Here is a 16,451-nt window from a genome sequence, read left to right on the forward strand (position 1 = left end):
CAATGCATTGTAGGTGCAGCGTATAAGCAATGCAGAAAAGAAGGACACAGAGCAACCAAACCTTTGCAGAAGAGTCTTTCGCATACCTCTCCTTTCAGCTCCGCTCCCTCGTCCTCCCCCTTCAGCTGCTCCCCCTCCCTCTCCTCCCTCCCCTCCTGCGCTCCGGTGGATGGTGTACAGCTCTCTCTCTCCCTCTCCCTCTCATTCAGGCTGAGCCGTGGACACAAGCAGAAGCAGTCTGTGAGAGTGTGTGTGAGCGTGTGTGTGCGCGAAGCCGGAGCGGAGAGAGAGAGAGCGAGAGAGAGAGAGAGGGTCTGCCGGATCCCATACTGAAACTCTACCTCACAATCCCACTCACCGGTGCTCCCCACCAGGGTCCGAGAACGCATCCCAGAGGAGTACACCTTTACCCCCACGACCGGCGAAACGCCCCCCACATGGAGCCATGTGAACCCCCGTCTCCTGCTTCGCTTGGGATCTGATTTCGGATTGCCTCCTTGGGGAGAAGCTCCAGGCACTGGATCTTTTGAAGTAAGGAGGGACTCCGAAGATCTCGGCTAGCCCAGAGGGAGGCACTTTGCTCTGGGCACTGTGGGCTGCAAGCCCCCCTGGGCTGGAGGCCAGCGCTCCAGCACCATGGATTACCTAGTTGGGATTTTTCTGCTGTTGTGTGGGGTGGCGTTACCTGGAAGAGTTGCACCCCAGCACACCAAAGAGAACGTGCCCAGACTCAAGCTCTCCTACAAGGGTAAGTTTTGCAATTAGACCCCATCACCTTTTCATAATGCTTTATTAGCTTTTTTTTTTTTTTAATTCTCACTACCTGTTCTTAAACCTATTTATGTTCTGATTCCTTCACTGTCACTCCGTCATTTAATTTCTGTCTAGTTTGACAGTCTCTCACATGTGATTTAGTCTCGTTTTGCCCTGACAGATTGTTTCCATGTGTTCAAAGTGCATGTTCTGGCTGTTCTATATAATTTTTCCAGTTGCACTGTCTTGTCGCTCTAAACTCTGCACTGGTACCCTGTCGTACGGCTTGTGAACTCTGAATGAGGTATCGTGGGTAATGACTCTGCATTTGCGGCCAGAAGTCTAATTTCTCATGCCTCCAAATTGATTTTACAGCAGTGCTTTAAGGAAATATTCCTAATTCAATGCATGTTAAACTCAACCGACAGCATTTTGACTCCTTTTTCTAAAAAAAAGAACAGTGAAGCACTTACAAAAGAACTGAGTGAAGCTTCTAATTTCATAAAAGCACTAGAATTAACTCTGCGGTTTAAACATATTGCATGAGCTCTAAAGCTCTTTTTACAGTCGTTTTAAAATTTATGGTGTTCTCATGGCAACAAAGTTGTCAAAATCAGAGGTAACTACACAGAAAAGGTTAGAAAGTGTTTTTCCCACACTGAAACTGGTTTATCTTTTGTGGCGACAGTGAGTTTTTAATGTTTACTGATGTTTCCCATTCACTTCTATTCACGATGCCTCATTGTACACTCTTTTTTTTTTCATTTTTGGTTCCTAAAAAACCTTTCAGTGAACAGTTCTTAAAAGAATCTTTTTCAACTATAAAGAACCTTTTCTGCATTGGAAAGGTTCCATGGATGTTTAAGGTTCTTCCTTCGATGCCCATAAAGATTTATTTTTAAGAATGTAATACAGAATTTTGCCTCTTTAGAAAAGAAGGAAGAATAAGTGGGACATTTTTAGTGCTGATCAACTGGTATCAATTTAGCTTAACTTGTACTGAAGCTGAAATACTGTGCCTTTGTATATTTCGAGGCATTATTCTGACATGTTGTACTCTATATGTCACATCCGATGGCTGTGGCCGCTATGCGTGAATGGTGGTAACGGCAAACATGTTATTCTCCGGGCTGTGCTATTTTAAAGGAGACAGCGGAGAGATCCAGACTATAGCAGCCTCTTTGTAACCCAGAGCTTTCATCTCTCGCGGAAATAAGCGGCAGCATTTTTGGCATATTTTGGGCTGTTTCCCTTTTTAATGTAAGCTTAGCGGGTTTGCTGTGGTTCTTTGTTCAGGAACATGACCAAAAGTATACGCATCGATGTGTGGCGGTGATCTCTCTCTCCCTCATTTGGTAAATATAGCCTTCTGTTCTGTCAGTGAATCTGGTGTGTTGATTGTAAGGTCTGTGTGTGGCATGGGTTTACCCCACCAGGGTCCGTTTGACGCCCTCTCATTTCTTTTATAGAGACAGGGAATGAAGGAGGAGTGAAAAAGACAATTTATTTTTGTCTGAGAATGTGTTGTCAGAGCCAGCGAGAGAGAGAGGATTTAAGAAACCAATTGTTGCTCAGAGCGTCGGCATCTGCTGTTTAACTTTGAGAGGAAAGGCTGGAGATTTTAATATATAAAAGATGCAGGTCCACCTGTGATCAATCACATGCTTCTCTGAGTTAATACTGTTGTGCTTGGATGGCTCAAAGCATTGTGGGAAAACAGTCTTCGCATTGCGTCATCAAAATGCTTTCCAAACTTATGCCACCTGTGCACTTTATGGCTGTGTTTACGGCTAGAGTTTTTTGTATATTGTAATGGATTTGAATTTAGTTTGATTGAAAGTTGTAGTGAGATAAAACACACAAAAATGGCTCGCATTCTGTACAATAAGATATTTTCGCATTGAATAGGACCAATTTCTACTGAATTCTGAATACTGTTAAACTTTGAACAAACCATGAACAAACCACAATGATTGCGAAAATGCTGTGGCGTAACACAGCCACCGCCAATCAAATGATAATTGGTGTTTATGTAACACTTGTGTGGAATAGGAATTTGGACCAGTAAGATCTTAGGGCAGCTTTTCAGTGCAATGCCGCATAAATACCTAACTAATCAATTGATTAAATGTCAAATATCCTGTCGCTCGTTGTTAGATACAAACTAAAATATTTCATCTCTTGTTACTTTATCGTTTTATGCCTGGTTAAGAAACAGTGTATTGTAGTATTTTATTCAGGTGTGCTAATTCGGAATTGAAAATATAGGTTTTATTGAAATAATTGATTTTTTAAAAATAATTTTATATATATATATATTCATTTTTGGAGAGAATTTAAAAAAATATATGTTTTATTGAAATAAAATTACATATAAAATGAAATATAATAATTAGACATAGATATCTATAATATTTTTTAATAAAATATATGTGTTATATAATAAAACTTGTATAGAAATGTATTTGTGCATATAGATTACTAATTTTACTAATTGACTTATTATATATTGATTTATATTGGAATTGTTCATTTTGATGCAGAAATTGTGTGTTAATACCATTTGGTGTCTTGAAATTGTACTATGTATTTGTATGATATATGACCCTGGACCACAAAACCAGTCTTAAATAGCTGGGGTATATTTGTAGCAATAGCCAAAAATACATTGTATGGGTCAAAATTATTGATTTTTCTTTTATGTCAAAAATCATTAGGAAATTAAGTAAAGATCATGTTCCATGAAGAATTTTTTGTAAAATTCATACTGTAAACTTATCAAAATGTAATTTTTGTTTAGTAATATGCATTGCTAAGAACTTAATTTGGACAACTTTAAAGGTGATTTTCTCAATATTTGGATTTTTTGCACCCTAAAATTTCAGATTTTCAAATAGATGTATCTCGGCCAAATATTGTCCTATCCTAACAAACCATACATCAATAGAAAGCTTATTTGTTGAGCTTTCATATGATGTATATATCTCAGTTTTGTAAAATTTAACCTTATGACTGGTTTTGTGGTCCAGGGTCACATATATTAATATAATATCAAAATATTAACATTTTTGTCATTTAATGTTATTAATGTAAATATATAAATAATGTTTACATAATTACACACACACACACACACACACACACACATTGATTGGGATGGGCGTGTGTGTGTGTGTGTGTGTGTGTGTGTGTGTGTGTGTGTGTGTGTGTGTGTGTGTGTGTGTGTGTGTGTGTGTTTGAGAGAGAGAGATAGAGAGAATTCGAAAAATATAAAATGATAGATAAATAAATGATCAATATATAAAAAATAATAGATAGATAGATAGATAGATTTATTTTTTGAGAGAATTCTGAATGAAAAATATGATTTTTTTTTATATAATTATGTATATATATATATATATATATATATATATGTGTATATATATATATATATATATATATATATATATATATATATATATATATATGTATATATATGATAAATTTATATTTATATTTATATTTATATATTGATAGATTCATTTTTGGAGATAATTCGGAATTGAAAATATAGGTTTTATCTAATTTCAATACAAAGATCAGTATCAGTTAAACCCCTTATCAGGCCCCACATACAGTACAGTACAATAACTTGTACTGTACAATAACATGTTTTCCAATTGGATAATTGTGAGTGAGACATTAAATGTGTGTGTGAGACACAAAATGTGTCTGATGTGTTTTTGGCCAGCGATATGTGTGAGAATGGAGGCAGGCTTAGATAATTAGACACCTGGCCATGGTGATAGAGCTGTGTTTGTATGTGTGTGTGTGTGTGTGTGTGTGTGTGTAATGGAGAGACATAGTCCACAGGTGCTTGATGGCTCTTTTGATGCTCTGCAGTATGACAGATCGCTGTTCACACCCACACAGTGTCTGAGTGTTAAAACGAGAGCGAGGAAGAGAGGAAAGGATGGAGGAAGAGTGGCAAAGAGAGAGCGGGAGGGGAAGAGAGCGGCTGTTTTAATGAAGGCGGTGGGCAGACAGTAGTTGGCCAGGAGAGGATAGTCGTTAAGTGAAGTGTCATTCATTCTCACTCCCCCTGTGAATGCAGCATAGTAATTAAGCCAAATAAACGCGCAGACATGCTCTCCAGAGACGCACACTCCAACGAGCGCCGAGAAGGGGGACGGCTATCTCTTTCTCACACACACACACATACGCAGATTCATCATGAGTTGCACAGAGAGTTTGCAATTCAGTCCTGCCGCCTCCGGGGAGGCCAGTCGGATGATCGCAGACGGAGAGATCCATCTTAGTTGTTAAACGATGGCCGAGTGATAGATTTTCCTCTCCCTGTAATTATACCAGCGCTATGTCTTCTCTTAACTTCCCTCGTACGCTTTAAACTACCGTCTGTGAAAATTGCTCTTGTCAGAGCTATCAGCGGCCCGTTCATCTGTCAGTACGTTGTGGGATAGGCCTTCACATGCTTGTCAGATTGCCTTTCGGATCTCAAACTTGTGGTTACGAGGTTGTGAATTCACACTGTAGGATTAGCAGCGGGTTACAGGGTCCATGTGTGCCCAAAACCCCACGTAAATACCATCCGAGATGCCAGATTAGGGTGGAGGCGGTCGGTGCATATGAAGACACTGCCCCCTGCAGGTGGCAAAGTGCGGACGCACACCTCTGACAAGGGGGGTCCCTTTGTAAAAAAGGCCAACCTGCTGTAAAACAGTGCGTCGGGGACTTTAAAGTCCTCTTAAAGTGCTTGTGAAACAACCTGATAATTACTCACTACGACGTAATTACCAGGCTTCCCGTTTCATTACCCTGCCCCGTGGCCTCCTGGGATTGATTGGGATGGGCGACACTGGGACGACGAGAGACTGCGAGTCGTCGGAATTCAGCCTAAATCTTCCGAAATAGACACTCCGCGCCCGACCGCACTGGACGCAGACTGGAGGCATCCTATAATAGCGGGCTGTTCGCTGGCTGCCGGGTGAAGTGCAAGCTGGCGCCGGGCCAGGATTCGGGGTGGATGGGAATGATTATATGGAGAGGCTGGGAATGATGCTGGTTTCTCTTTCTCTCACGGCCTCATCTGCATCCGTCCCTTGCCTGTCTGCTTTCACCCTCTTCACTTGAAGTAGACTTCTCGCTTTTTCTTAGTCTGACTCTCTCTCCATCTCTTTTGTCTTATTTTCACATGATGAAGCTACTTTTAAAAGATAGTTTGTCAAGCTGCAAGCTACTTATTATTATAACTATTATTATTAATAATGATAATAATAAGTACAATGAAGGTGTTTACAATTGAAAGAATTATCCATTTGAAATAACTTACTAAAAATAATATAATAATAATAATAATAATTTGTTACATTTATATAGCGCTTTTATAGACACTCAAAGCGATTTACAGTGTCAGGGGTATCTCCTCATCAATATAATATAATATAATATAATATAATACAATATAGGGGGAAAACAAGATATCACGGCCACAAATTAAGATGTTCCCACATTTTAGTTAAATTATTTAATTAAATGTAGTTACTTTACAGATTTTTTTAATTCCAACTAAAGACTTGTAATTTTTCTATCTAATGTCCCTTGATTAATAATTTTTGCATTTCACTTTTGTTGGAAATGTTGATTTAAATTTAAATCTTTTTTTTTAGTTATACTTTGTTATACTATTTAAATTGTGATATAATTTGGTTTGTTTTCAAGTTGTGAATTGATGATTTATTTTTGCATTTGACACTTGGTGGCAGTTTTAATTTTAATTTTAATTAATTCATTTATTTTTAGTTAGAATTTGCTATACAATTTAAATTTTGATATAATTTCATTTTGTTTTCAGTTGTGAATTGATGATTAATTGTTACATTTGACTCTTGTTGGCAATTTTATTTTATATATATATATATATATATATATATATATATATATTTTTTTTTTTTTTTTTTTTTTTTTTCCCCCTTCTCGTCATGTGTGAGGCTATTTAATGAACAGCAGAATTTAACTTTTGATTATTCTTTTTTCTTTTTAACGTTTCGTTTAACCTTTTAAATGCTTATTTATTTTTTAGTGAATATTATAAATCATTGAATATTACTTTTTTAAACTAGAGATTGATTGATTGATTTTACTGAATCAATCACATCAAAGCTTAATTATAAGAGAAATACACATTCAGCTGAGCACATGATTATTGCCTCAGCTGTAAAAGTGAAAAAAAATCTTGTTCACTGCTTCTTGGAAAAGTAGCTTGTTACTACTTGTAAACTGCTGTCTCTATCTATAATTCTATGAGTTTTTATTTTCTAGTTACAGTTCATGTCCTTCGTCTCATTCACTCCCTCGCTCTACTTTGCTCTTTTCTTCTGTCTGGAGTGCTGTGAGGAACTTGAAGGTCACCTGAAGCCTTTCTGTCGCATGAATTATTTACTCTGTGGCTGTGGAAGGGCTTCGTCCTTATTGACCTTTTTTACGTTTCACATCCTGTTGTGTTCACTCTTGTGTTGGCCCTATTAGACCTTAGACTCTTTTAATGACTCTCAAAATCCACTTGGCTCAGGGATTTGCACATTTAGCTTTCTCTTCATAACACATAGTTATTAATAAGCAGAGTGTTTTATTATTCAAATGCAATGTGTGTGTTTACACCCGTGTGTCATATGTTGTGTATTAGATTACTGACTAGATACAGAGAGCAGTGTGTTGTGAAGTTGTGCACCTGTTATTGAATTTCAATAGTGTCCTTAGACAAGCGTTTCTAGACGAGTCAGATTTCATACGCACTTCAGTAAGTGGCTGTGTGTATTCGTTTGCATGTATATGCTTGTTTGCTTGACAAAAAAAAGGGAGCTATTGACTCCTAAACTTATGTTATTGTTGTTTTTTCCAGTTGACAAATTCTAGAATCAATTAGTATTTATTTATTTAAATTTTAGTCTTTAGTGTAATTTTTGTGTTTTTTATTTTATTATTAATTTAAATGTGTAGTTGTTCATAGTTGAATACATTATTAATTTGACCAATTTGATGCTGTCAGACTAATTTGTGACACATTTTTACATGTTGTCATATTAACAAACAGTCGATTAATATACTGATATAAACTCTAGCTGTATATATACTAAACAAAGCTAAAGTTTAGTAGGCAATATCATAGATTCCTTTTGAACTGAAAAATCGCTTGCAACTCATTGAGGAAGTCAGTCTGAACTCGGTAACATCTCTGAACGATTCACTGACCGAGAGAGTCTGATTCAAAAGGACATATGATTTTTTTAATGACTTTAATTAAAAAGAACCAGTTTATAAGAGTCTTTTGTTCACAAATCAGACAACACGGCTCACGCTGAGTTTTTTTGTTGACACACTAAAACAAGATGTTATAAAAAAAAGTTTTTGAACAGTAAGATTTTAATGTTTTCTAAAGAAGTCTCTTTTGCTCACCAAGTCTGCATTTATTTTTTTATTTAGCAAGGATGCTTTAAATTGATCAAAAGTGATGATAAAGACTTTTATAATGTTACAAAAGATTCTATTTCAAATAAATGCTGTTCTTCTAAACTCATCAAAAAAACTGAAAAAATCTACTCAGCTGTTTTCAACATAACAATAATAAATGTTACTTGAGTAGCAAATCAGAAAAGTCGAATGATTTCTGAAGAATCATCTGACTGTCGTAATGATGCTAAAAATTCAGCTTTGAAATCACAGGAATAAATTACTTTTTAAAATATATTCAAATAGAAAATCATTATTTTAAATAGTAAAAATATTTCAGAATTGTACTGTTTTTGCTGTACTTTGGATGAAATAAATGCAGGCTTGGTGAGCAGAACAGACTTCTTTAAAAATATAAAAAATCTTACTGTTCAAAAACTTTTGACTGGTAGTGTATATGTATGGACAAAACACAAATCTTGTGTTTCAACAACAGCGACAACATTTTTTACACATTTTTTGTTGAACTTGAGAACATTTTCAGTCTGTAGCCCTGCTTGTGAAGGCCATATTTCTGTTCAAGTCAGTTCAAGTCAATATAGTCGACTCAGTCATCAGAAAGAACCTAAGAAAGGTGTGTTTTCATAATAAAAATATATATAAATATATTACACATCACATCATAAAAGATCCATACTTATATATATGCAGCTCTCTTTCAGCACTTTGCCTTTCACTTTTTCTCTTGTAAACCTCTTGGCTATTTGTTTTAATGTCACATTATCTCAGGCTGTCACTCTCTCTCTCTGTACATGCGCTGTATTTTGTGTGTCATCTGGAGCTGTGGAGAGCGGATTGTGCTTTCTCTGCACGGTCTGTGGCCGGGGGCCAGTTTTAAACAGACTCTGCGGTTCACCCGTCATGTCGCGAGCAGATTCAGGGGTAATTAAACGGTTCCACATACTCTCCCCTCTCTTTGTGGATCAGGGCAACACAGGAATCTCATGCGGTCGCGCGCAAATATTGTGTTGCATAGACAGACTGTAAGACTTAGGTTGCTGTACAAGAGTATGTATACATTTAACACCACATGTTTTAAGCGTTTTAAAATTAATTCAGTTTAATTAGATATTTTGTATTTTGGAAGAGATTATTTTATGAATTAAAACTACTATTTAAAAAAACAACTACAAAGGGATAGTTTACCGAAACATTTACATTCCATTACATTCATTATTTTCTCAGCTTTTGTGGAGGACAAACCAGATATTTTGACTAGTTTAATGATTGCTTTTTTACACACAATTAAAAGCTTTCAAGCTTCACAAACACCACAAAAGCACCATAAAAGTGTTATAAAGTTATCCATAAGACACTTACACTTTTTTCCAAGTCTATATGAACTGTATGAAGTCGTACAATAACTTCGTGTGACACACAAACCAAAATGTAATTCATAATTCACTGATAAACTTCTCTTCCAGTGGGCTGTTAAACACTGTGACTTGATCATTGATTCAGTGAATGAATCATTCAGACTGTTTTTGTGAATCAGATAAATTAATCTAAAATGAGTGAATTGGAAAGAATTTGACTCACAGGAACAATTAGACATCACTACTTTCTTATGACCCTTCATGAACACGCCAAGGAAAGCATGCCAATATTTATTTGTGAATAAAGTCTTCATCAGTGTTGGGGGTAATGCGTTACAAGTAACGTGAGTTACTTTCAAATGAGTTACTTGAGTTATTTGAGTAAGTAATACAAGTACTTTGTTTTTCCATTTATTCAGTGACCCCACTCCTGTCCTTGCGTTAAAGGAACAGTCCACGTTTTTTGGAAATACGCTCATTCTCCAACTCCTCCCGAGTTAATAAGTTGAGTTTTACCGTTTTGAAATCCATTCAGCCGTTCTCCTGTTCTGGCGATATCACTTTTTTAAGCATAGCTTAGCATAGATCATTGAATCCTATTAGACCAATAGCATCGCGTTCAAAAATGACCACCGTTTCGATATTTGTCCTATTTAAAACTTGACTCTTCTGTACTTATATCGTGTACTAAGACCGGTGGAAATGCAAAGCTTCAATTTTCTAGGCTGATAAGATTAGGAACTACACTCCCATTCCGGCGTAATAGTCAAGGAAGTTTGCTGCTGTAATATGGCCGAAGCAGGAGCAGTAATACCACGCAGCACATGTGCAAATGCTAAACTAGCTGGGAACTCATTTCTGATAATACTCCGCCTGCTTCGGCTATATTACGGCAGCAAACTTCCTTGACTATTACGCCAGAATGGAAGCGTAGTTCCTAATCTTATCAGCCTAGAAACTCGCAGCTTTGCATTTCCACCGGTCTTAGTACACGATATAACTACAGAAGAGTCAAGTTTTAAATACAACAAATATGGAAACTCGTTGGTCATTTCTGAACGCAATGCTATTGGTCTAATAGGATTCAATGATCTATGCTAAGCTATGCTAAAAGTGATATCGCCAGAACAGGAGAACGGCTGAATGGATTTCAAAATGGTAAAAATCAACTTATTAACTCGGGGGGAGTTGGAGAATGAGCCTATTTCCAAAAAAAAGTGGAGTGTTCCTTTAAGGCTTGTTAATTTCATTTTTGGTGTGAAAGGGTCTTTACAGCTCCCAAAAATATAAGTGTTGGGTTTTTTGTTATTAAAAATAAGTGCTAGGCAATGATTAATTGTGATTAATCGCATCCAAAGTAAGAGTTACTTGAGTTATTTGAGTAAGTAATTAAAAGTATTTTGTTTTTCCATTTATTCAGTAACACCGCTCCTGTCCTTGCATTGAGTTCATTTTTGGTGCGGGAAAGGATCTTTACAGCTGCCAAAATTTAATAAAAATGAGTGCTGGGCAATGATTAATTGAGATTAATCGCATCCAAAATAAAAGTTTTTGTGTACATAATATATAATGTGTGCACTTTTGCAAAACAAAAAGTACTGCAAAAGTAACATAATGCAGTACTTTCTATTAAAAGTAACTAAATTAGTTTCTTTTTTATGGAGTAGCACAATATTGTAAATAACTTTCCTCAACACTGAAGAATTTTGTGTTTTTCGTGTGCTTTTAAGATATTTTTATGCCGCTTTTTTGTCATTGTCGTGATTGACAGTTTCAGTCCTCATTTAGATGGAAAAGAGTCGCCAGGAAATTCATACAGGTTTGGAAGGACATGAGGTTGACACACAAGGTTCATTTTTGGTTAAATTATTCCTTTAAGCTAAACAAATTCATCTTTATAACTGCCACATGTGTCGCAGACATCAGATTTTTCCTCACCATTTGGCTTTGTGAATAGAAATTTGAGCCAGTTGGCCGTGACATAAATCGCTTTATACAGAGGTGTCTTTTATTAAAACTAACGTGCATAAAGAGATTTGACACAGTGATTATGTTTCCTGTTGGTGTCAGTGGAATTAAATGTTGGCCCACGAGTGTCGTCCTGCTCTCAGCAGTCCTTCACTAGCTGTCAATCCAACAGCCTGAGCTCTCACAGGCCTAGATCCAACACGGTTACTGGGGAAACTTACCAAAACCTGCGGCCGGTTGCATGCGAGAGCAAGTTAAAATGAAGCGAAACTACAGGCTTATTCATATCCCAGAGCTTGAAGCAATATGCGAAGCGGCGTGTTAAGCAAATCTCTGTTTCTAAAATCTAAGTTCTCTCAAGCACAAAACCGACAAGACCGAACCACACACTTAGCCCATTGAGAGAACAGAGAGAAGGAGAACTTTTGCCAAAACCGTGTCACGATCGACGACGTGTGTTTTGAAGCGCGCCATTGTTCTGGCTTAAACAAACAGGTAGCGCCCAAAACCATCTGCAGCACTCTTTCAGTTTTTATTCCTTCTTTCCTCACTTCCCTCGCTCTCCTGGGGCGGCTGGTAGCCCGAGGCAGAGCTAAAGCACAGTGGCAGGAGCATGCACACACATTTTCCCATCCCTCAAACACACACAGATGCAGAGATACATAACTATACACCCTCACCAAAATCCAAACCAGCTTTTTGTCCTTTAGGCTTTGTGCATTATTCATTTTCCTCTCATTTCAAGTCACGTGGGTTGTGTTGGACATACTGATTTTACAAAAAAAAATGATTGTGACTTTTATATATATAATCTTGCAATTGCAAGTTATAAAGTTAAAATTGTGTGATATACACTCGCAATTGTGAGTTATAAAGACAGAATTGTGAGATACAAACTCACACATGACTGATATGACTGTCTCAGAATTGTTTGATATAAACTCACTATTGCAAGAAATCAGAATTGCGAGATATGAACTAATAATTCTGACTTTTTTCTCAGACTTGCATGATATAAACTCGCTATTGTGAGTTATGAAGTCATAATTGCGTAATATAAACTCAATTGCGAGAAATAGTCAGAACTGCAAGATAACTTTTTCTCAGGATTGCGTGATATAAACTCACAAGTGCAAGAAATAAAGTCATTCACACAGTTGTGAGTTTATATCTTGCAATTTTGACTTTTTTCTCAGAATTGTGAGATATAAACTTGCAGTTGTGTGTTATAAAGTCAGAATTGCAGTCAGAACTCGCAGTTCTGCGAAAAAAGGTCACAATTGCAAGATACAAACTTGCAATTCTGTGAGTTGAATTCTGAGTTTATATCTTGCAATTCTGACTTTATTTCTCAGAATTGCGACTTTATTTCTCAGAATTGCATGTTTATGTGTAGCAATTCTGACTTTATATCTCACAATTCAGATTTTTTTCTCAGGATTGCGTGATATAAACTTAAAATTGCGAGTTATAAAGTCAAAATTAATAAGTTATAAAGTCAGTTTTACGAGATATAAACTCACAATTGTGAGAAATAAACTCAAAATTGCAAGCTTGCATCTCGCTTGCATCTTGCATCAGAAATGCTAGTTTGCATCTTTTTCTCACAGTTGCGAGTTTTTATCTTTCACTTTTTTTACAGAATTGTGAGATATAAACTTGCAATTGCATGTTATGAAGTCAGAATTGATATAAACTTGCAATTCTACAAAAAAATTCACAATTGCAAGATACAAACAATTCTATGTTGAATTCTGAGTTTATATTTTGCAATTGTGACTTTATTTCTCAGAATTGCGACTTTTTTCTCAGAATTGCATGATACAAACTCACAATTCTGACAAATATACAAGATAAAAAGTCGCAGTTACCTTTGTTTATTTATTTTTTTATTCAGTGGCATAAATTCATACAGCTTCACATGTTTTCTGCAAGTTTTTACATTTAGAATTTCAGTTCTAAGTTTACAATTTTCAGTTGTAAGGGTTAGGGTTAGGGTTAGTATTGTTTTGCTTAGTATTGGTATTTAGCTTTCATGCACCATCTTAAATCTATTGGAAACAAAGGTGTACGAATGAAAACGTTGCAGTGTATAAATCAAACATCTGAAAGACTTTTCTATGATATATGAAGAGTCAACAGCACACTTCTCAGTCTGCAGCGCAGAGAGAGACTGAGAAAGAGTGAGAGACATTGGTTAAGCTTCCTTTTTTAAATCTCACACTCCATTTACTCTAAGCTCCTATCCAGGTTGATGTATCTCCGGATAAAGTGTGTGTGTTTGTGTGATCACGGACCATATGACGGCTACCTTTTGTGATGGTCTTGCCAAGGCAGCGTTTTAAGAAAAAAAAAAGGCTGATCTTCAGAGTTCAAGCACCAGTCGCTCACTTTGAGCAGGGGAATAGTGAAACTGCCAGACGCATCCGTCAGATCTTGAGCCAGAATGGCAACAGAGTGAGGCTTTGGAGAAGTTCACCTACAGTAACGGCAGTAATACAGACACTGGCAGAGAAAAAAGAAGCTAATAATAAGAATATTTGGCACATGGAGCGATGCTAAGAGATGAGTGAGAATAATGAGTCGGGAAGTGAAAAAAGAAAGAAAGATGAGATCTCTTTCCAGGATGTCCTCTTATGTTCTCTCAGGCCTCCCCTGAAGTCTGGCAAGAGAAAATCAATGCGGCTTTCTTTTGTTTCCTGAATTTAAGCTACTTTTGACTGTTAATATATCTTATTAAATGTGTTAGCCAATAGCAGCACTGGGCAGAACTTTCTTCAGATAGATTTAATGGTGGTTCTTGTACTCAAAAACCTTGATTTACTGTATATGCTTCTTGAGTCAAATTATATGCTTGTCACAATGTCACAATATTGGTTCTTCATATGTGGCCCTGGACCACAAACCCAGTCATAAGGGTCAATTTTTTTGGGACAATATTTGGCTGAGATGCAACTATTTGAAAATCTGGATTTGGTTTCTGATTGTCAGTTGTGACATTGTGCTGTCAAATAATTTTGTACACTGTAGCAAACTTTATTACAGATTGTTGACCCATAGAATCAATTTCATAGTTCCATATCTCTTGTATCACTTTGCAAACCTCTGTTTTCATCTCTATTTAGTCATTTGTTTGGCAAGTACACTACACTAATTACTGGGTTGGTAAAAGTCTCAAAGCTGAATTTATTTGATGAAAAATACTGTAAAAAGAGAAAGTCTTCCGTGTCACACGATTCTTCAGAAATCATTCGAATTGGTTGCAGAAATATTTCTTATTATTATCAATGTTAAAAATGTCTATTATAAAGTGCTTTTTAAGTTTCTATGATGAATAGAAAGTTCAAACCAAGATCAATTATTTTAAATAGACATTATTTTTTTAAAAACTGTCGCTTTTGATCAATTTAAGTTTTAACAACTTTAACAACTAAACGGTTGTTACTCAATAAAATTAGTTTTAACAGAAGTGTAACTGAATTGTAAACATGATTAGTGTTTTTCTCAAAGATACAAAAGGTGCCAGAAATAAGTTTCAATATAGGTGTCTGAAAACATTTAAATAAAATATGTTATATTTATTTGTACTTAAATATAAAAACAAATATGCATATATATATATATATATATATATATATATATATATATATATATATATATATATATATATATATAAAGTATATTATATTATTTAAAAAATTGTGTTGTCAATCAAATAAAAAAAATGTCATAATCTGACATTAAATAGAAATATACTTTATTACATTAAATGTGACCCTGGACCATAAGGGTCCATTTTTTGAAATAGAAATTTTCATACATCATATGAAAAACTAAATAATCTTTCCATTGATGTATGGTTTGTTATGAGGGTGCAAAAAAAATCTAAATATTAAGAAAATTGCCTTTAAAATTGTCCAACTGAAGTTCTTAGCAATGCATATCACTAATCAAAAATTAACTTTTGATATATTTACGGTAGGAAATTGACAAAACATCTTAATGGAACATGATCTTTACTTAATATCCTAAAGATTTAAGTGAACTTAAAACAATCTTCACATAAACCCATTATTTGCCTGTACCCTTCAGCAAGTAGGAAAAATACAGAAATTGAATAAAGTTATCAAGCACTAAATACTTAATTAAATATAAATGAATACTTTAAGCTACAAAACTTATCAATTTCCTCTTTTTCCTTTAGTTTTTTGATTAACAGACATTATAGCAGTTATTAGCTTAGTTGGCTGCTACTACTTTAAGAGCTGCCACTGCTGAACGTGACAAATCTCTTTCTTTCATGCTTTAATATTAAAACAATACAGGCTACAGTGTGCACCGCTGTATTTGTGCATGCAATTGGAGCACATGTGCTAAGAGGACAGTATAGCGGCTAACGGTATCCCTTGTTAGTGGTACCTTTCCTATGCTCGTTTGACTAGCGCCTGGCGCTGAAGTGGAAGTTGGAGTATGCATCTGAAAAGTCTCTCATTTGATGTAGTCATAAAGATGTTCTGCGACTAAACAAACACTTTTTTGTCACGAAAACAGAGACAGAAGCAGCATTTGTGAGTGGGGTGGCCATAGTCCTGCCTCTGCGTTAACTGTGTTAAATAGTTATAACACAGTTAAACTGAAAAAATTAATCACCTGTATTAACGTGATAACTTTGACAAAACTTTTAAACAGTAGTGCAAGTTTACCAACTAAATTTGTCTTTCTAGAACTGCTAATACAGATCTTTTTCCCATGCGATATTGTTTAAATAAACCCATTCAGGAAGATGTTTTCCCTTACATAAAAGAAAACTTGCTCAATATTCTGACTCAGCCGGAGTCTGTCAGACAGGCCTGGCATCTGTTTATATTTGTATATTGCTTGTGATTGCTTAATGAAACTCTCGTG

General features: G+C 35.8%; 1 protein-coding gene across 1 annotated transcript in view; it reads left to right on the forward strand.

Moving 5' to 3' along the window:
- The first annotated feature begins 220 nt into the window (after window positions 1–220).
- Window positions 221–16,451, forward strand: part of LOC141333611 (semaphorin-3aa) — a 42,256-nt gene continuing 26,025 nt past the window's right edge. Inside the window, exon 1 of the mRNA XM_073838663.1 lies at window positions 221–748. Coding sequence (XP_073694764.1) covers window positions 637–748 — 112 coding nt within the window. The 5' untranslated portion in view covers window positions 221–636. The remainder of the gene's footprint in view (window positions 749–16,451) is intronic.

The sequence above is a fragment of the Garra rufa genome, chromosome 4, assembly GCF_049309525.1.
Source record: "Garra rufa chromosome 4, GarRuf1.0, whole genome shotgun sequence".
NCBI lineage: Eukaryota > Metazoa > Chordata > Actinopteri > Cypriniformes > Cyprinidae > Garra > Garra rufa.